The sequence below is a fragment of the Balaenoptera physalus genome (assembly GCF_965194825.1).
Source record: "Balaenoptera physalus genome assembly, chromosome: 2".
Classification (NCBI taxonomy): Eukaryota; Metazoa; Chordata; class Mammalia; order Artiodactyla; family Balaenopteridae; genus Balaenoptera; species Balaenoptera physalus.
The window spans coordinates 121,985,016-122,006,467 of record NC_138883.1 but is presented as its reverse complement, the minus strand read 5'-3'; the positions used below and the strand labels follow the sequence as shown (position 1 = coordinate 122,006,467).

Genomic DNA, 21,452 nt, shown 5'->3' with positions numbered 1-21,452 from the left:
GTACGTGGGGAGTTTCTTACCTTTTGGGAGGTCTGACGTCTTCTGCCAGCGTTCAGTGGGTGTTCTGTAGGAGCAGTTCCACTTGTAGCTGTATTTCTGATGTATCTGTGGGGAGGAAGGTGATCTCCGTGTCTTACTCTTCCGCCATCTTCTCCTCTCCTCCACCATGCTGTTTTGATTACTGTAGCTTTGTAGTATTGTCTGGAGCCTGGGAGGGTTATGCTTATAGCTTTGTTCTTTTTTTTTTTTTTAAGATTTTTTTTTTTGATGTGTACCATTTTTAAAGTCTTTATTGAATTTGTTACAATATTGCTTCTGTTTTATGTTCTGGTTTTTTGGCTGCGAGGCATGTGGGATATTAGCTCCCCAACCGCACCCCCTGCATTGGAAGGCGAAGTCTTATCCACTGGACCGCCAGGGAAGTCCCTTCAGCTTTGTTCTTTTTCCTCAGGATTGCTTTGGCAATTTTGGGTCTTTTTTGGTTCCACATCAATTTTGGGATTTTTTGTCCTAGTTCTGTGAAGAATGTCATGGGTAATTTGATAAGTATCACATTAAATCTATAGATTGCTTTGGGTATTAGACTGGCCATTTTAACAATATTCTTCCAATCCAAGAGCATGGGCTGTCTTTCCATTTCTTTGAATCATCTTCAATTTCCTTTACTAATGTTTTGTAGTTTTCAGCATATAAGTCTTTCACCTCCTTGGTGAGGTTTATTCCTAAGTATTTTATTTTTTTGATGTGGTTTTAAAATGAATTGTTTGTTTACATTCCCTTTTTGATATTTCATTGTTAGCGTAAAGAAACGCAACCAATTTCTGTATGTTAGTCTTGTATCCTGCTACCTTGCTGAATTCGTTTATCAGTTCTAGTAGTTTTTGTGTGGAGTCTTTTGGGTTTTCCATATATAATATCATGTCATCTGCAGATAATGACAGATTTACCTCTTCCCTCTGAATTTGAGTACCTTTTATTTATCTTTCTTGTCTGATTGCTGTGGCTAGGACTTCCAGTACTATATTGAATAGAAGTGGTGAGAGTAGACATTCTTGTATTGTTCCAGATTTTAGTGGGAAGGCTTTCACCTTTTCACCGTTGAGTATTATATTGGCTGTGGGTTTGTCATAAATAGCTTTTATTATGTTGAGATATGTTCCTTCTATACCCACTTTTTCAAGGGTTTTTTTTTTTATCATGAATGGATGTTGAATTTTATCAAATGCTTTTTCTGCATCTATTGAGATGATCATGTGGTTTTTGTCTTTTGTTGATGTGGTGTATCACATTGGTTGATTTGCATATGTTGAAACATCAATGTGACCCTGGGTTGAATCCAACTTGGTCCTGGTGTATGGTGTTTTTTATGTGTTGTTGGTTTTGGTTTGCTAATATTTTGTTGAGAATTTTTGCATCTATATTCATCAAAGATACTGGCCTGTAATTTTCTTTTTTGGTAGTGTCTTTGTCTGGTTTTGGTATCAGGATGATGGTGGCTTCATAGAATGTCTTTGGGAGTTTTTCTTCCTCTTCAGTCTTTTGGAAGAGTTTGAGAAGGATCGGTATAAGTTCTTTGTGTGTTTGGTAGAATTAGCCTATGAAACCATCTGGTCCTGGGCTTTTGTTTGTAGGGAGTTTTGTTTGTTTGTTTTTTGTTTTTTTTTTATTCCAGATTACAGATGCTATTTCACTTCTAGTGATTGGTCTGTTCAAGTTATCTATTTCTTGATTTAGTTTTGGTGGGCTGTATGTTTCTAGAAAGTTGTCCATTTCTTCTAGGTTGTCGAATTTGTTGGCATATAATAGTTCATCATAATGTCTCATGGTTTTTTATATCTCTGCAGTATCAATTGTGATTTCTCCTCTTTCATTTCTTATTCTGTTTATTTGGATCTTCTCTCTTTTCTTCTTGGTGAGCCTGGCCAGAGGTTTGTCAATTTTGTTTACCTTTCAAAGAACCAGATCTTGGTTTTATTGATTTTTTTTCTATTGTTTTTTAAATCTGTTTTATTTATTTCCTCTCTGATCTTTATTATTTCCTTCCTTCTGCTGACTTCAGGTTTTGTTTGTTCTTCTTTTCCTAATTCTTTTAGATGGTTAAGTTGTTTATTTGAGATTTTTCTTGTTTCTTAAAGAAGACCTGTATCGCTGTGAACTTCCCTCTAAGGACTGCTTTGGCTGCATTCCATAGATTTTTGTATGGTTGTGTTCTCATTGTCATTTGCCTCAAGGTATTTTTTGATTTCTTCTTTGATTTCATTGTTGACCCATTGGTTTTTTAGTAGCCTGTTGTTTATTCTCCATGTAATTGGGTTTTTTTAATTAATTAGTTTATTTATTTTTGGCTGTGTTGGGTCTTCGTTGCTGCACTGGGCTTTCTCTTGTTGCGGTGAGCCGTGGTTACTCTTTGTTGCGCTGCCTAGGCTTCTAATTGCGGTGGCTTCTCTTGTTGCGGAGCACGGGCTCTAGGCATGTGGGCTTCAGTAGTTGTGGTTCGCAGGCTCTAGAGTGCAGGCTCAGCAGTTGTGGCACACGGGCTTAGTTGCTCCACAACATGTGGGATCTTCCTGGACCAGGGCTCGAACCCGTGTCCCCTGCATTGGCAGGAGGATTCTTAACCACTGTGCCACCAGGGAAGCCCTTTGTAATTGTTTTCTCTTGTTTCTTTTTCTGTGGTTGATTTCTAGTTTTATACCGTTGTGGTCAGAAAAGATGCTTGAAATAATTTCTATACTCTTAAATTTTTTGAAGTTTGTTTTGTGCCCTAGTATGGGGTCAGTCCTAGAGAATGTTCCATATGCACTTGAAAAGAATGTGTATTCTGCTTTTTTTGGATGTAATGTCCTGAAAATATGAATTAAGTCTAACTGTTCTGTTGTATCATTTAGGATCTCTGTTGCCTTATTGATTTTCCATCTTGAAGATCTATCCATTGGTGTGAGTGGGGTGTTAAAGTCTCCTACTATTCTTGTGTTCCCATCAGTTTCTTCCTTTATGTCTGTTAGTATTTGTTTTATGTATTTGGGTACTCCTATATTGGGTGCATATATGTTGACAAGTGTAATATCCCCTCCTTGCATTAATCCTTTTATCATTATATAGTGTCCTTCTTTATCTTTCTTTATAGCCTTTGTTTTTTTTTAATATTTATTTTTTTACTGAAGTGTAGTTTATTTACAATGTGTTAGTTCAGGTGTACAGCAAAGTGATTCAGATATATATATATATATATATATATATACACACACACACATATATATATACATATACATATATATGTATATGTATATACATATATATATATATGTATATATATATATATATATATATATATATATATACACACACACACACACACCACTTCTTCTTTATCCATTCATCTGTCGATGGACATTTAGGTTGCTTCCGTGTCTTGTTTATAGCCTTTGTTTTAAAGTCTATTTTGTCTGATATGAGTGTTGTGACCCCTACTTTCTTGACATTTCCTTTTGTATGAAGGAATATCTTTGTCCATCCCCTCACTTTCAATCTATGTGTGTCCTTTGCCCTAAAGTGGGTCTCTTGTAGGCAGCATATTGTAGGCTCTTGTTTTTTAATCCAGTCTGCTGCTCTGTCTTTTGATTGGAGCATTTAGTCCATTGACATTTAAGGTAATTATTGACAGATATGTATTTATTGCCATTTTAAACCTTGTTTTTCCATTGATTTTATATTTCTTCTCTGTCCCTTTCTTTTGCTTTTTGTTTTTCCTTTTGTGGTTTGATGATTTTCTTTTGTATTATACTTCTTTTTGGTTCTCTTCTTTTTGGTTTTTGTGAATCTATTGTATGTTTTTGATTTGTGGTCACCCTGTTCTTGTTCTTCAAGTATGTTAACCCCTTCCTATATCTACTTGTTTTAGACTGGTAGTCATATAGGCTCAAACACATTCTTGGAAAAAAACCCTACATTTTTTTACTCTCCTCACCCACATTTTATGATTTTGATGTCCTCTTTTACATCTTCATGTTCATCCTTTTATTGTTAATTGTGGTTATCATCTCTTTCACAGAAATTTTTTGATTTTTTTTTTAAATCTATGTACTGACTTATTTAAGTGATTTCCTTTCCAATTGTGATTTTCTCTTTCTTAGGAGTCTTCTTTGTATTTAGAGAAGACCTTTCAATATTTTCTTTATGATAGGTTTAGTATTGCTATATTCTTCTAGTTTTTGCTTGTGATAATTGAAAATTTAAAAAATGATAATTTTGCTGGGTAAAGTATCCTAGGTTGCAGATTTTTCCCTTTCAGGACTTTGAATGTATCTTGCCACTCTCTTCTGGCCTGCAACGTTTCTGTAGAGAAATCAGTTGATAGCCTTATGGGGGTTCTTTTGTAATTAACTCTTTTTCTCTTTTTTGTTTAACATCTTTACTGGAGTATAATTGCTTTACAATGGTGTGTTAGTTTCTGCTTTATAACAAAGTGAATCAGCTATACATATACATATATCCCCATATCTCTTCCCTCTTGTGTCTCCCTCCCTCCCACCCTCCCTATCCCACCCTTCTAGGTGGTCACAAAACACTGAGCTGATCTCCCTGTGCTATGCAGCTGCTTCCCACTAGCTATTGTTTTTACATTTGGTAGTGTATATATGTCTATGCCACTCTCTCACTTTGCCCCAGCTTACCCTTACCCCTCCCCAACTCTTTTTCTCTTGATGCTTTTAGAATCCTCTCTTTAACTTTTGCCATTTTAATTATAATATGTCTTGCTGTGGGTCTGTTTGGGTTCATCTTGTTTGGAACCCTCTGTGCTTTCTGTACCTGGATATCTATTTCCTTCTTTAGGTTTGGGAAGTTTTCAGCCATAATTTCTTCAAATACATTTTCAATCCCCTTTTCTCTTTCTTCTCCTTCTGGGAGCCATATTATACGTAGATTGGCATTATCCCATAGGTCTCTTATTTTCAGAACTCGGTGTCTGTTAGACTGAAGAGATCTGTTTCATTGTTCTTTCAGGGCAATTCTCTTGATCTTTTAATTGGGAGTGGTTCCTCTGCTTCTTTATTTTACTTATATCTCTCTTGCTCTGAGCTTAGGAGAAACAATTATCTGCTGTGGTCTTGGAGGGCTGTTTTTGTGTGGGAGCGGCCCTGTGTAGCCTGTGTGGGTTTAATAAGTTTTTGGTGCAAGGGCTGTTTTTAGTATGGATGCCCACCACCTCTTTCTTCAGTGTATGCTGGCCATTATCCCCTTGATAGTAGGTGTGACTAGAGCCTGCATTGGATGTTGAGCAGGGCCTCCTCTTTGCTCTGTGGTTGTCACTGCCTTGTCCAACTGTTTCCTAGTTGTTGGAATAGAAGCCCCCAGATCCGTTTCTGAGCTGAGGTGTAAGGTAGGCAGGACTGGAGCATTCCCACTGGGAGAGGAGCCACTGAGTATTCCTCCGCCAGAGCCATCCACTGGTGCGCATGCTCTGTTGTGTCACCTGTCACCCATTGTGTGGGATCACAAAGTCCACTGTTGTTGGCACTGCCCTTGGCCTTGCCTCAACCATGGGAATGACGTCAGTAAACCCTGGTGTTTCTCAGGCGTTGTTTTCGCAAGACCACCAGCGCAGATCCACTGAAATCAGGTCCCAGGACTGCAGTAGTCATGCACCTGAACTTGCTGTGGGAGCGAGGCAGCTCAGATCCTGGCCTGGCCCAGCCCCTGCGTGCAAGCGCCCACAAAGCCCACAGCTCCTAAGGCCAGACCCGTCCCAGCCACAGGAGCACCCACTGTCTGCTCAGATGTCCCACAGGTGCTGTATTTACAAAGCTGGCAACAGAGGTGTAAATCCACAGCTCACACAGCTGGGGAAAAATTTCAGCCCTGCTTCATAAGTCATGAGGTCCCTGGGGCTCAGTTGTGATTTCAGCCCCACCTCTGCACATGGGCAACCCACTGGCACCTGCTCCTGGAGCCCACCAAGGCAGTGGCTGGCATGGGAGCCCACCAAGGCCGTGGCTTGGGTGTGTGGGCCCACCCAGGCAGCAGCTGGGACATGGAGAAAGAGGCTGCTATGGCGGCCCCACCGCTCCCTTTGCTCACCACTCAACAATGGTGCATCACTTCTATGGCAGGCCCGGGCTTCTTCTGCAAACAGCCCTGGTTGCAGCCATACCACATTCCAGCCCCTTTAGGCTGTCTCCACACAGGCAACACCAGTCCTCTCTCCAGGTCTCCTCTAAACCCCAAGTTTCAGCACCTAGACCCCTCCTGTACCAGCAGATTCTTGTCTCAGGCTGCAGCATGCAGGGTGGTGGCATGGACTGTCTGTGCATGTCTCTCTCTGTTCTGCCTGCCACAAACCAGTTGTTTTGCTCTTCTCCAAGCCTCTGTAGCTCCCTTTCTGTCCCAGTTGATCTCCCAGTGAGGGGGCTTCCCAGGGTGCAGGAACCTTTCCTCTTTTACCTCTCCCTCCCAGGGGTGCAGGTCCCATCCTGCTTCCTTTCCCCCACCTCTTTCATCCTACCCAGTTATGTGAAGGTCTTTCCTGTACTTTCAGGTGTTTGAGGTCTTCTGCTAGTGTTTAGTAGGTATTCTGTGAGAATTGTTCCATTTGTAGATGTATTTTTGATGTATTTGAGGGAGGAGGTGAGTTACATCCTTCTACTCTGCCATCTTGATTCCTCTCCCAGTACCATACTGTTTTGATTACTGTAGCTTTGTAGCATAGTCTGAAGTTAGGGTGCGTGAAATCTCCAGCTCTGTTCTTTCTCAAGATTATTTTGGCTATTCGTGGTCTTTGTGTTTCCATGCAAATTCTAAAATTATTCTAGTTCTGTGAAAAATGCCATTGGTATTTTGATAGAGATTGCATTGAATCTGTAGATTGCCTTGGGTAGTATGGTCATTTTAACAATATTGATTCTTCCTATCCATGAACATGGTGTATCTTTCCATCTGTTTATGTCATCTTCAATTTCTTTCATCAGTGTCTTACAGTTTTCTGGGTACAGGTCTTTTACCTCCTTAGGTAGGTTCATTCCTCGGTATTTTATTCTTTTCAATGCGATGGTCAATTGGATTGTTTCCTTAATTTTCTTTCTGATAATTCACTGGTAGTGTATAGAAATGCAGCAGATTTCTGTATGTTAATTTTGTATCTTGCGGGACTTCCCTGGTGGTGCAGTGGTTAAGAATCTGCCTGGCAATGCAGGGGACACAGGTTCGAGCCCTGCTCTGGGAAGATCCCACATGCCGTGGAGCAGCTAAGCCCGTGCACCACAACTAGTGAGTCTGCGCTCTAGAGCCCGCAAGTCACAACTACTGAGCCCACGTGCCACAACTACTGAAGCCTGCGTGCCTAGAACCTGTGCTGTGCAACAAGAGAAACCACTGCAGTGAGAAGCCCACGCACCGCAACAAAGAGTAGCCCCTGCTTGCCGCAACTAGAGAAAGCCTGTGCACAGCAATGAAGACCCAACGTAGCCAAAAATAAATTCATTAAAAAAAAAAAATTTTTGTATCTTGCAACTTTACCAAATTCGTTGATGAGTTCTAGTGGTATTTTGGAGGCATCTTCAGGATTTTTCTATGTATTGTGTCATGTCATCTGAAAACAGTGACAGTTTTACTTCTTCCTTTTCAATTTGGATTCCTTTTCTTGCCTGATTGCTGTGGCTAGGACTTCCAATACTATGTTGAATAAAAGTGGTGAGAATGGGCATCCTTGTCTTGTTCCTGATCCTGGAGGGAATGCATTCAGCTTTTCACCATTGAGTATGATGTTTTTTCACCATTGTGTATGATGTTAGCAGTGGGTTTGTCATATATGGCCTTTATTATGTTGAGGTATGTTCCCTCTATTCCCACTTTCTGGGCGGTTTTTGTCATAAATAGATGTTGAATTTTGCCAAAAGCTTTTTCTGCATCTATTGAGGTGATCATATGGTTTTTATTCTTCAGTTTGTTAATATGGTGTATCACATTGATTGATTCTCAGATATTGAATCATCCTTGCATCCCTGGGATAAATCCCACTAGATCATGGTGTATTGTTGGATTCTGTTTGCTAATATTTTGTTGAAGATTTTTGCATCTATGTTCATCAGTGATATTGGTCTGTAATTTTCTTTTTTTGTGATATCTTTGTCTGGTTTTGGTATCAGGGTGATGCTTCATAGAATGAGTTGGGAAGTGTTCTTTCCTCTGAAATTTTTTGGAATAGTTTGAGAAGGATAGGTGTTAACTCTTCTCTAAATATTTGGTGGAATTCACCTGTGAAGCCATCTGGTCCTGCACTTTTGTTTGTTGGGAGTTTTTTTGTTTGTTTCTTTTTTTTAATTACTTCAATGTCATTACTGGTAATTGGTCTGTTCCTATTTTCTGTTTCTTCCTGGTTTAGTCTTGGGAGATTATATATTTCTAGGAATTTGTCTATTTCTTCTAGAGTGTTCATTTTATTGGCATATAGTTGTTCATAGTAGTCTCTTATGATCCTTTGTACTTCCATGGTGTCAGTTGTAACTTGTTTTTCGTTTCTGATTTTGGCCCTCTCTCTTTTTCTTTTGATGAGCCTGGCTAAAGGTTTATCAATTTTGTTTATCTTTTTTTTTTTTTTTTTTCAGGCATGGCTTTATGGGGGCCCCTGCTGCAGCAGGGGGGAGCACGAACAAACAAAAGGTTCCCTTGCTTGCTCACTCCCTGAGGGGGGGGCGAGCTCGTTCCTTATATGGGGTGAGGGTCCAGCTCTTATTGATCTTTTTATTGGCTTTTTTTTTCTATTTTTTTTTAGTCTTTATTTCTAAATGATTAGCGTAAATTTTACCATTCATCTTTATGCAGTGCCAATTTTTAAATGCAAATATAGGCACATTGAACTCATGTGTGGAATCACTAAAATGATGCAATTCATATTTCATAGCTCATATTTACCAGAACGGTGGACATACTGCACAAAACTAATTTGACTGGTTTTATTTCACTTCATAACATGCACACATTCTCCCAATACTCTCTGCCTTGGCTTACTGATGAGTGAGGAAGAACTGACGGGAAATGGAACTATCTTTACATTTCCTTCTAGCCCATCATTTTCAGCACAGTAGTTGGCTGATACAAGGAAGTAACACAAATAACAAAGGATTATAGAGTTCCTTGGTCATTTCTGTTTCTTAAAACATCATTGCCTTCTTTCTGCATTTGAAGCAAGTTCTGGTTCTAGTGCAAAGTATGGCCTCTGGGGCTGTCCTAGACATAGCATGCTTATCTTCCAATTGCTTAGAGTCTCACTGAATTCCTCCACATCATGGGTCTGCTGGGATGCTGTGCTCGTGAGGTGGCAAGGAGCAGAGGACACAGACATCGCATATCTCCCCTGCTCACGCACATGCTTCTTTGTTTTTTTTTTTTTTTTTAACATCTTTATTGGAGTATAATTGCTTTACAATGGTGTGTTAGTTTCTGCTTTATAACAAAGTGAATCAGCTATACGTATACATATATCCCCACATCCCCTCCTTCTTGCGTCTCCCTCCCACCCTCCCTATCCCACCCCTGTAGATGGACAAAAAGAACCGAGCTGATCTCCCTGTGCTATGAGGCTGCTTCCCACTAGTTACCTATTTTACATTTGGTAGTGTATATATGTCCATGCAACTCTCTCACTTCGTCCCAGCTTACCCTTCCCCCTCCCCGTGTCCTCATGTCCATTCTCTGAGTCTTTATTCCTGTCCTGTCCCTAGGTTCTTCAGAACCAATTTTTTTTTTTTTTTTTTTTTTTAGATTCCACATATATATGACGCACATGCTTCTTGTTCCATCAGAACTCGCTTAACAGAACACAAGTTCAAAAATATTAAGAGTTCGAGATGGCAGTAGCAGAGCTTTAAATCACCTGCTGCACTCTTCCCCACCCTCCACTCTTTGGGCAGCCACTTTCAACTTTCATTCTTTTTAGCTTTTTCTTACCTTATTTACTTTCATATTTCCAAAAAGCCTTCCTAGAGTGCTGTTTCTTGATTTTTCAATTTAGATATTATCAGATGACTTGTACAATGGAAGGTTGGGATTTAACCCCCTTGTGTCACTTCCTGCACACATTTGCCCCTGCCATCACATCCCAATATCGTGTTAGCATATCTTGATTAAATCCACGTTCAGTGTTTTCATTATTAGGGTTGTATAGATAATGCTGAACCAAGTGTTGTAACAAAATGATATTCTCTTTTTAAGAACCACTTTTTTATTTGCCTAGTTTTCTTTGCTTCTCTAAGTCTTCCATACCCTACAACAATTCTACAAAATGTCTCTTAATCCAGTTTTCCCTAAGGCAATCCCTGCCCCATCATCTAACAGTTTCCTTCTTTCCTGGACACCCCCTCAACTTCCCTTTGTCCTTCTGCTCCAGTCTAAACTGGATGCTTTCTGTTTCTCCCCTAAAGTTGTCATGCATGGTCTTTCTGTTTCCTGGATCTCTTGCTTACCTTTTTTAGAGGAGTTTACTTCTTTTTTTTGGTGGAGCATATTCTCAAGTAGCCTTCTGAGAACGGGTGTATGGAGGTGAATGGTTTGCTTGTCTTTATTCTTCCCTCATACCTGACTGATCATTTGATAGCAACTTCTAAGTTAGAAGTCTTTCTCCCTCAGAATTTCAAAGGTGTCTTTTTCCTTTGTCTTCTAGCTTCCAACACTGCTGTTGACAAGTCTCAAAGCAGTCTCATTCCCAAACCTTTGTATGTGACCTTTTAAAAAGTCTGGAAACTTTTAGGATTTTCTCTGTCTCTCTCTTAATATAGAGAATATTCTGTCTGTCTGTGTCTCCCTCTCTCTCTTTTTTTAAATTTTTAAAAATTTTTTTAAATTTTTGGCTGTGTTGGGTCTTCGTAGCTGCACGCAGGCTTTCTCTAGTTGCAGTGAGCGGGGGCTACTCTTAGTTGCGGTGCGTGGGCTTCTCATTGCAGTGGCTTCTCTTGCTGTGGAGCACTGGCTCTAGGCACGTGGGCTCAGTAGTTGTGGCTCGTGGGCTCTAGAGCGCAGGCTCAGTAGTTGTGGCACACGGGCTTAGTTGCTCCACGGCATGTGGGATCCTCCCAGACCAGGGATCGAACCTGTGTCCCCTGCATTGTCAGGCAGACTCCTATCCACTGTGCCACCAGAGAAGCCCTCTCCTTTTTTCTCTTGGTGATTTGAACTTTTGCAGTTATGTGCCTTGGTCTACTTTTATGTTGGGAGGACACTTGGTAGTCCCTTTTAATCTAAAAATTCATGTCCTTCAGTTCTTGGAAATGTTCTTATATTATTTATTTGATAGTCATCTTGCTTTTATTTTCTCCTTCTGGAACCCTTCATATCCAGCTGTTCTCTCCCTTTCTTATTTTTACATTTTTTTACTTTTTTTCATCTCTTTCTGTTTACTGGAAGACATCCTTATCTTTACCTTATAACCCTTCTATTACATTTAAAAATTTTTTCCTATTGTACTTCTACTTTCCTGAACTTTCTTATTCGCTAAATACTCCTTTTTATTATCCTTTTCTAGTTCCATGGGTAGAGTATCTTATCTTTCTGAGGTTATTATTTATGTGGATTTTTTTTCCTTTTGCTCCCTGCAATATCTTTCTTTCCTTTGAGTTATTTTTTTAAATCTTTCTGTCATGTTAAAGGTTTTCTTAAGATGGCATGGCTGATTCCCTCCGTGGAAGGAGGCACTGGGCTGGCAGTTGGGAGGTCTGTAGACTGGGCCGCACTTTTCCACATCACCGCTGAGGGACTGGTGGGGATGGGGCTGTTTCTTTGGGAGATCTTTAAATGTCAGTATCTAGGGTCATTTTTCTGAGTGATTGTTGCCCCAGAGAGGCATTCTCTAGTCTTTTCCTGGGAAGGTGTAAGTCTGGCTACAGCGTTCTGGCATCCATATGGGGAAGGAGCTTGGCGGTTATCCCAGCCTTCCTCGCGTAGACTTTTCTCTGTAGGTCCCTCTGCCTCAGGCCTTCCACTGTGCCTGGTGTTCCTGGACCAGATCTTCTGGATCACCCTCTCCCGAGAGTGACCCTGGCCCTCTGCCAGGCAGGGAGGTGGCCATCGCCTGGCTACATAGGGTTGGGAAGGGGATCTAGTGGGTCTTACAGACTTTCAGCCAGGCTCTTGTCCTCAGTCTTCCTGGTGCACAGGCCTCCAGGGGTCCCTGGGACGCTGATTCCTGAGCCCTTCCAGTGTCCCACTTCTGGGTAGTTTCCCCCTGCAGGACTGGCTCTCAGCATTCACTGCTGTGGTAAGTCAGCTGCTACTCGATCATCTGCTTTTCAGCTTCTAGAATTTTTGCTGACATCTTTCATCTGCCATCATCACCTCTCTCTCGCCCTTTGTCCTTGTGGATTTATGCCTTGTTTATTCCTTTCCTATCATCTTAGTGGGGCTCTGGAAGGGAGTGGGAATAAACCTGTGTCTGTTCAATGAGCCATATTTTTCTAGAAGTCCATTCACTGGGGCCAGGTTCATTATGGATGTGAGAGCAAGGACTCTGGCCTCTGATAGAAGAGGGATTACTGGGTGGAGAGAGGGACTAGAAACAGAGAAGAGTGGAGTTTGATGTTAAGACCCTGGACTCTGGGCCAGGCTTCTCCCCATGTTGGCAGACAAGTTACATTAGCCCTAAGCCTCAAAGACTGGGGATAATGATGGGACTGCCTCCTGGGTTGCTCTGAGGATTCAGTGAGCAAACACGTGAAGTGTGTAGCACAACGCTGGCCACATGGTTAGCATTCAATGCCTGGTGACTGTTATCACTGCTACCAAGTGATAAGTGATGAGGAGCTGAAACAGAGAAGTGGCCCGGGCAGGGAGAGCTGGGTAGAAAACTATCCCAAGGGTCTGTCACCTCCTCGACATGGGAGTCAAGAGTGAGAGAAGGGCTGGGAAATCAGAAGAGTAGCCGCCCCTGCAGCACCCTGAGGGCTTTTCCCAGCTGCCCCCACCCAGGGTGCCACCCAGCCTGACTTCTGTCAGGACAGACAGACAGACAGATGCGTCTCTGTCTTCATTCAGCTGCTGGAATGCGTGAGGGACTTGGCTTGGGGCCTGGGGTGAGGGTGGGAGGAGAGGGCGAAACCCCGAGCCAGCCAGGGCCTCCCGGAGCCTTGGCACCGAGAAGAGCTGGAAAGAGGCGGAAAGAGAGATACAGGCGCGGCAGATGGAGGGGAGCTGGGGAGGGAGGAGAAGTTCATCTCCCCAAGGGTGGTCGCACTCTCACCTCTCCATCCTGGAGGGTCAGGCAGGAGGGGATCACAAGGCCCAGGACAGGTGCGGGAGGGGGTGCTCAGACGGAGAATGTGGTACCAACCTGTCCTCCAGCCCCTCCGCCCTCCGTCTCCTTGCTGGGGGTGGGACAGAAGACAGGACAGGTCCCACCTAGACAGGATGGAGGCCAGAGTGAGCAAGATTCACAGAAGGAAGGCGCCAGGTGGAGTCAGGCAGTGTTTCCAGGGCTTGAGGGTGTCTCAGAGGCACTCAGACCACCCACCATTTCCCCCTGGATGCGACACTCCTCAGCTCCCTGCAAGTAGATATTTATTAGGCCACACAGACCCAGACATTGGCGAATCCCACTTGGTCTCAAACTGTGTTCAGGGGGACAGTGGTAGGGGAGGCAGTGTCCCTGTCCTCAAGACCCTCACCGTCTGGGGGGCACAGACATGTGACAGTTCTGGGTAATTAGCACTGTGGCAGACAGGCCTGTGGGGTTTGTAGGAATCTGGAGAAGGGGCAGGGACATCATCTCTGAGAAGGAGCCGCGGAGCTGCCCTCTGAGGACTAATGCAGCACCCTGAGGAAGAAGGATGCTCTAGGTGGGGTGCACAGTGTGGTCCAGGGCTGGCAGTGTGGGAAAGTGGGGTGGGATGGAGAATCTTCAAGAGGTGGTGGTGGGGCTGGAGGAAAGCTTCTGGGGCCTGCGGTCATTGGCCAGTCCAAGACATCAACCTGAAGAACCTGAAGAGCCTTTCTGGGCTGAGAGCTGTTTTAAGGGACCTTGCTGTTTCATAAGGGACCTCTCGTTTCATGAGCTACTACTTGGACCTGGGGCCAGGGAGGGAAGGCCCTGTTCTCTCATGCCTTCACAGCCAGGATTTCTGCAAGGAGAGAGGCGGGCCTGATCGTGTGTCGGGCCCTTGCCCGCACCATCTGGCGCCTCCATGACCAGGCCCCCAGGGGTGGCGAGGGGAGGGGGGCACACAGGTCTCTCCCAGGTGATGGGCAGCTCTTTGCAGTCCTTGAGGTGGGAGTGACACTTCCGACTGGAGCCACCCGCTGTCTGCTCTGACCCCATGTGGGGTTGCCCAGCCCACTATAATTAGAGCGAGGAGGGGCCCCGAGGGGAAGGGCTGACGTATGTCAGCAGCATGGGGAGCCTGGCAGTAAGCCGACCAGAGGAAGGAAGGGCCGGCTGCCGGCCGCCCGTGTGACTTTTCCCAAGTAGATGCTGCTATTTATACCTCTGTTGCTTGGGATCACATAAGCTGACTCAGCCTCTAGTAGATGAGGATGTGAAGGCCCAGAGAGGGTAAGGGATGGCCCAAGGCCACACAGCATCTGTAGCAGGGCAGAATTTGGGTTTCCAGTCAGCATCTGGGCCTGAATGTGGCTCTGATTCTGGTGGTGGGTCCTATGAGGACCCTTCAGGCCCCCCAACCTCTCACACACGTACAGGAGGGCCCTGAGAGGTTGTTGTTGCTCTGGCTGCCCAGCAGCAGGCCACAGAAGCTTGATAGTGGCACGTCAGCACCGGGTCCTGGCCGGAAAACTGAAGGGCTGGTTGTGGCCTGGGACCTGTTGGTGTGGGGCTGAGGCACGTTGGACCCCAGTCAGAGGAGCTCCTTGGCTGGGTCTGAGTCAGAGGAGTGGGTGAACCCCCCCAGCTACATCTTGAATTGTGTCCTGCCAGACAAAAAGGAGGAGCCCCAGGGCCAGGTTAACCTTTCACCCCCTTCCTCCCCATCTCAGCCGATGCTCTGCCCCAAGGTGCAGGCCCAGGGAGCCCCCAAGCTGAAGCCAGCAATCAGAAGACTCCTTTCTCCCTGCCAGGCCTCAGCTGCCATGATTTAGAACTTCTATTTGGGGTGAAGTGTTTGAGGCAGGCTCACGATCGGATGGGAGGAGGTCTGCACCAAGGGCAGCCTAGCAAGTGGGCACATGGGTGCTGGCAGCCTGGCCTGGCATCACATCCTGACCATCACTGCCCTCCCACATGACCCAGGGCAAGTGACGCACTGCCCTGGGCCCTGAAAGTGTAAGGAGATGGTGGTGGTAGAGTTTTCTGCTTGAGGGGCTGTGAGGAGCAGATGAGAGAGTGCCCGCTCAGCACCCAGGGCCAGCCTGGCCTGCGGTGATCTGGGACAGAGGGCTGGGTCCCACGCCTGTTCATTTGCCCGATGCCCATTTTAGAGGGTCCGTTTCTAGCTAACACAGGTGGGCCAGGTGATTCTGGGTGGGGAGGGGCCCCCAGGGTCCTCAGCAGGTGTCTGGTCACTGAGGCTTTGTTCCCTGAAGCTCTGGTGGAACCCGGGCCCTGCCACCAGCCAGGGGACTTGGGAGACCACATGGACCACCTACCCTGGCCTGGGGTTGCAGCTCCTAGACCTCTGCCTCTGAAATTTGGACTCCCACGTCCCAGTGGCTGACTGCCCCCAGCCTTTCCTCACGCGGGCCTACAAATTGGCCTATTTCCCGGCCTCTCCGTGGCCCGTAGTGTCTCCTTCCCTCCTGGCCAGACCCCAGCATCCATCACCTCTGCCCTTCTTTCCTATGCCTCCCTCAGTCCTAACCAGGACCCTTTGCTCATCCTGGCTCCCCGACCTGGCACCAGCCACCCTCAAGCCTCCCAGACTGGAAAACTGGGGGGTTTCTGCCTCCCCCTACCCTGCTTAGCCTGGGACCCCAAGCCCCACAGGTCCTGCCTCCCTCCTGCTGCTGCCAGGGAGTCCTGGCAGGAGATGGGCAGGAGGAAATAAGGGAGTGACAGGCAGGCAGGGCTGCCCCTGGGCTCTCTCCCAGGTTGGCGGCCGGACAGGGGGCAGCCTTCAGGCCTTGGTTCTCCCACAGGTGACCCTAGGTCTCAGCCCAGGGCGGGGCCATCAGAGGCTTGCTGTTGTATCAGCTGTGATGTGATGTTCTCCAGATCATGGACTGAGGGGTGGAGCTGCGGGAACTCCGAGCAGCGTCACATGAGGGCTTAGTGGTCCAGGAGGCTTCAGAGGGAAGGGCCTTCGGGCTGGATCTTGGGGAGAGAGGCTTCACCAGTGGGGGAGTGGGGAGAGTGTCGTGGGTGGAAGGAATAGTTTGTGGAGAGGCCTGGCACTGGGGAGCGGGGATGAGTTGTTTAGCCAGCTGGAGTGCCCTGGAGATGGATGGGAGAGGCTGGGAGGGTCTTTCATGCTAGCTTAGGTCAAAGAATAGGGTGGGCGAGCAAGGAGGCTGGAGTTTTCCGTAAGTTTAGGGCTTTAAGCCCCTTCCCACCTTCCCTGCCCAACTGGCCTAGTGCGGCCTCCCTGATGGGTCTCTCAGGCTGCCCCCTCTGCCCCAGAGGACAGGTGGCCCCTCACTTCATAGTCCTGTCCCATCTCTGCAGCCGTGGGTGGGGCCTCTGCCTGGATGACTCTCCCACCAAGGATGTCATCGACTTCCCTTCGATACCACCTGGCGTCCTCTATGACGTGGGCCACCAGTGTCGCCTCCAGTATGGGGCCTACTCTGCCTTCTGCGATGACATGGACGTGAGTGTGGGGCCTGTGTGGACACGGGGGAGGAGGGCAGCCCTCAGCAGCCCGCAGACCCCACCCAGCCTGGGCTCGGCCCGCACGTGATGCCCACGAGACGTAAAGTGGCCTGTGGGAGAGGCCTAGGGTTGGGCGGCCATAGACCCAGGTCTGCATTCTGGGTGGACCATTTACCAACCATGGGACTTTGGGCAAGACCCTCACCTGCTGGAGCTGGATCATAAGAGGTAAAATAAAACCTCTCCTGCGGGGTCCTGGGGAAGATCGCCCGAAGTGATGGCCACGGGCATGTCAGAGACCCTGCGGCTTCTAACCAGGGTGTTTCCAGACGGGTAGGCTGGGGCTGGGAGAGGTGTGGGCGAGCTGGGGACTGCCCTGAGCTGCAAACCCGAGCCCGGGGCCCCAGCCAAGGTCCCCACACACCACATGGTCCGGGAAGACAAGAGGGGGTTCCAGCTATAGACCCCCACCATGTGCCAGCCCCAAGGAGGGATTCCCAGGGGACTCGTGGGGGTGGTGAGGGGGCAGGGCAGGTGGTGGCCCCGAGGAGGAGGTGAAGGTATGGCCCTTGCCCTCCTCCTTGCAGAATGTCTGCCACACGCTCTGGTGCTCCGTGGGGACCACCTGTCACTCCAAGCTGGATGCAGCTGTGGATGGTACCAGGTGTGGGGAGAGCAAGGTAGGGGTTCCCCACTCCAGCTGCGGAGGGGGGTGAGAGGTGAGACTCCCCGCTGTGTCCGTGCCCTGGGGTCGGCCTTGGCTCACAGACTTGCTCATGCCCTTAGCAGAACCCCAGCCCTCTCTGGCCCAAGTCCCCACCTGCAGAATGGAGGCTTTGGGGCAGAGCTTGACTGGGCAGTTCTCCAAAGTGCCTTCAGCTCAGAAGAGTCAGCATGTGGACTCTTATTTTATTCCCTGCTCGGCTCCACCATGGGGCCCAGGTGTTGGGCGACTGGAAGGGGGCCTCCCCCAGCCCTTAGGTCCTTCCGCTCTGGGCCTTTCCAGGCCTCCCTCCCACCTTGTTCTCACTAGGGTGAGGAGCTTGGAGTGGGCTTGCTCTACCTCTGTCTGTCTCGGTAGTGGTGTCTGAATGGGGAGTGCGTTCCCATGGGCTTCCGGCCCGAGGCCGTGGATGGTGGCTGGTCTGGCTGGAGCGCCTGGTCCGTCTGCTCCCGGAGCTGTGGCGTGGGCGTGCAGAGTGCTGAGCGGCAGTGCACACAGCCTGCGTGAGTGCGGGGCCGGGGCTCCCGGGGCAGGTGGGGTGGGGCGCCCTGAGCAGAGTCGGCGATTGCAGGGACACTGGCTCTGTCCCAGCCTCCCACTCGCAGAAGTACCCCCATGGAGGCCGAGCCCGGAGTGTCCAGAGCCACCTCGGGTCACTTCTAGGAGTGCCCCGGAGGCTGATTGAGTCGCCACTGCTGACCCCGTTGCAGAGAGGGAAACACCAAGGCCCAGAGACTGGAGGGACTCATCAGAGGCCACACAACAAAGCAGCAGCTGGTGGGAGGGAAGCAGGGAGGACAGTGGCTAAGAGCTTAGACCCTGAACCTTAGACGGATCAGGGTTCAAATTCCCTCTCCACCCTTCTCTGGGCCTCAGCTTCCAGAGAAGGTATGTGATGGGGCAGCAGCAGTGCCCATCTGGTAGAGGATAAATGCAGGTAAAGCCCTGCAGCTAGTTCGTAGCAAGCGCTCAGTAAATAGAGCCGCTTAGTGGCATTTGAGGTACAAGTGGGTCCAAGATGAGACTGGGGACAGCTGGGAGAATTGGTCAGCCTGGGAGGGGTGCTGTGTGACCTGGGGTGAGTGACTTCATCTCTCTGGGCCTCAGTTTCCCCATCTAAGAGTGGTGAGGTGAAGATTCAGGGAGATGCAGAGAGGCCAGCTGTACTGTAGACTGAGGGGCTGCCTGGTGCCTTTGGATGAGCCCACTTCACTAGGCTGCCCCAGGGTGGGCATGGGATTCAGAGCCAGGTCCTTCTAGAGCCCCATGCTTATACCCTACCCTGCCTCCAGGCCTCTAGGTCTGAGCTGGGTTGGGGGCAGACGGGGTGGGGTTAGGATTCAGGATCTATGCTGGGGGCATACCTCTTAGCTGGGCCAGGGCCAAGGGGGCTTCCTTTGGACCTGGGCTGGGGTGCTGCCACCAGGAACACGTCTGCTGACACATGGGCTGTCAGGACTCTGGGTCCCACGAGCTGGAGACTTGGAGTAACCGCTTCAGCTAGTGCCAGTCATGTCTGCAGCTTAGCCCAGCCTCTGAACAACCCTCTGCTGAGGCAGCCCCAGTCCCGTTTTATAGATGAGGATACTGAGGCCCAGAGGGGTCCAGAGAGTTGGCCAAGGTCACACAGCAGGTTAGGGGCAGAGCCCAGGCTTCCTGCTGCCACCTTCCCTGAGATCCTGTCAAACAGGGAGCCTGTGTCTGGACCAGAGTGTGGGCGACCCACAGGGAGAGGAGCGTGAACGGAGGTGGGCGGCGGGAATCTCTGGGTGTTAGGGATGCAGGAGGAGCTGCTCGCTCCGAGGGCCCACTTCCGGATCCGGGTGTGCAGTCGGCACTCACTGTCACTGTGCACTCACTGCCCCCCACCCCACTCTCCCCACAGGCCCAAATACAAGGGCAGATACTGCGTGGGTGAGCGGAAGCGCTTTCGCCTGTGCAACCTGCAGGCCTGCCCCGCCAGCCGCCCCTCTTTCCGCCAAGTCCAGTGCAGCCACTTTGACGCTATGCTCTACAAGGGCCAACTGCACACGTGGGTGCCCGTGGTCAATGACGGTGAGTCCTATTGCCCACAGGGACACTGAGGCCTGGAAGGGCAGAGATCCAAGGGCCAAGGTGGCCCAGTGATACAGGCACTGTCTGCTGGGGCTGCAGCTCCCTCCTGGCTCCCGTGGACAACCTTGCAGATACTACCAGCCCAGTGGAGCCCCCAGCCCGCCACTGATGGGAGTCGTGGAGGCGGTCTTCCCGGTGGCCTCCGTGACTCCTGCCCTGGTTGTCCCTCATGGCTTCTCTGCTTGGGCCCCCAGTGAACCCCTGCGAGCTGCACTGCCGGCCCTCGAATGAGTACTTTGCTGAGAAGTTGCGGGACGCTGTGGTCGATGGCACCCCCTGCTACCAGGGCCAGGCCAGCCGTGACCTCTGCATCAACGGCATCTGCAAGGTGTGCCCAGCTAGGAAGAGAGTCTCCAGCCCTGCCCTCCCCAACCCCCTGGCAGGTCTCCTCTGGCTTCCTCCTGCTTCCCTCTGGCCACCCTCCCCAGGCTGTACCATTGGGCTTCCCCGCTCTGCCAGTGAAGCCCTTTGGTGGTCTCCCATCGCCTCTCAGCAAAGCCTCCCCGCTCCTCCTGGGACTGGAGCCCCCATATCATCGGACCTCACCCCCAGCCTCTGCCTCTGCACCACGGCCTGCCCGCCATGGCTTCTGAATGCTGGCTTCTGTACCGGCCCAGCCCCGGCCCGGAAACCAGAGCTCAGGTGGTAGCTCGACCTCCTGCTGGCTGGATGACCCCCAGCAGTGGTTTCCTCTGCGATAGTAGAAAGGGGACTGTCCGTCCATGTAGCCACGTCACAGGGTTAAATGCAGTCATTTAACAGGGCATTGCAGGGCCGTGCAGGCCTCAGGGCCTGGCACAGAAAGCGTCAGTGTTTGCTGACAATACTTAGACTTATTTCCAGCAGTATCAGTGTCCACTCCCCCTGCCCATGTCCTCAGCACTTTCTTTCCCCTGCTCCTGGGAAGGGAAGCCCCTGGACATAGAGGCCTGGGCTCTGGGGAGGACCAGCAGGGAACACTGATTCCTGTTTTAGGGAAATTCCTGTCCATGCTGGTCAGGAGCGCGGGTGTGCCAGCTCCCCCTGCCTGCTGTGGCCTTTTACAAAGCTTCTCCCGTCTCTTGTCTCATGAGATCTCACAACACACCTTCACGGTGCAGGTGGTTCTCCCTGTTTCACATCTGAGGAAGCTGAGGCTCAGAGAGGTCGAGGGGTTTACGTGGGGTCAGAGGGCACAGCTGTGGTGGGGCCCCCGCTCCCTGCTCCGAGCTCTCTCCTCCCCACCCTGGCAGGCCCCCGAGGCTGGTGCCAGAGAGGTCTCGCCACCAGTGGCCCAGCACCAGGGGTCTCCCCTCCCCATGTGTTGCAGAATGTGGGCTGCGACTTCGAGATTGACTCGGGTGCCATCGAGGACCGCTGCGGCGTGTGCCACGGCAACGGCTCCACGTGTCACACCGTGAGCGGGACCTTCGAGGAGGCTGAGGGCCTGGGTATGGGTGGGACCACTGGTGGGGGGGCAGGGTACTCTTGACCTGGTGGCCCTTCCTTGTCTCCCTTGAGCCCTGCCCACGGCACCCATGGCCAGAGATGGGAAGCAGGCAAGCTGCCTTGCTGGGTCTAGGATCCTGGCAGGAGTCAGGGCACCCAGGCCCAAGTGCAGAGACCTGCCTTCACAGGGAGTCCTCCTGCCCCAGGGACCCCAGGCTGGGCTTATCAGGCTTACGAGTGGCCTTATGAAGCTTTAGAGACACCCCCCCAGCTCCACTCACTCACCTCAGGGCCTGTTTTGCATACATTGCTTAAGTGCCAGCTGTGTGCTACGTGAGGGAGACACAGAGGTGAAGAGCTTACAGTCTCACCTTTTAGTGTGACAGATGCAGTGGAGGGAGGCCCAGAGGGCTGTGAGAGCACTGAGGAAGAAGGTCCTGACAT

General features: G+C 49.1%; 1 protein-coding gene across 1 annotated transcript in view; it reads left to right on the top strand.

Moving 5' to 3' along the window:
• The window catches only part of ADAMTS7 (ADAM metallopeptidase with thrombospondin type 1 motif 7), a 71,371-nt gene that overhangs the window by 37,809 nt on the left and 12,110 nt on the right, over positions 1-21,452 (top strand). Inside the window, exons 9-14 of the mRNA XM_082450773.1 lie at positions 16,595-16,739; positions 17,329-17,421; positions 17,823-17,968; positions 19,351-19,520; positions 19,775-19,908; positions 20,890-21,010. Coding sequence (XP_082306899.1) covers positions 16,595-16,739; positions 17,329-17,421; positions 17,823-17,968; positions 19,351-19,520; positions 19,775-19,908; positions 20,890-21,010 — 809 coding nt within the window. The remainder of the gene's footprint in view (positions 1-16,594; positions 16,740-17,328; positions 17,422-17,822; positions 17,969-19,350; positions 19,521-19,774; positions 19,909-20,889; positions 21,011-21,452) is intronic.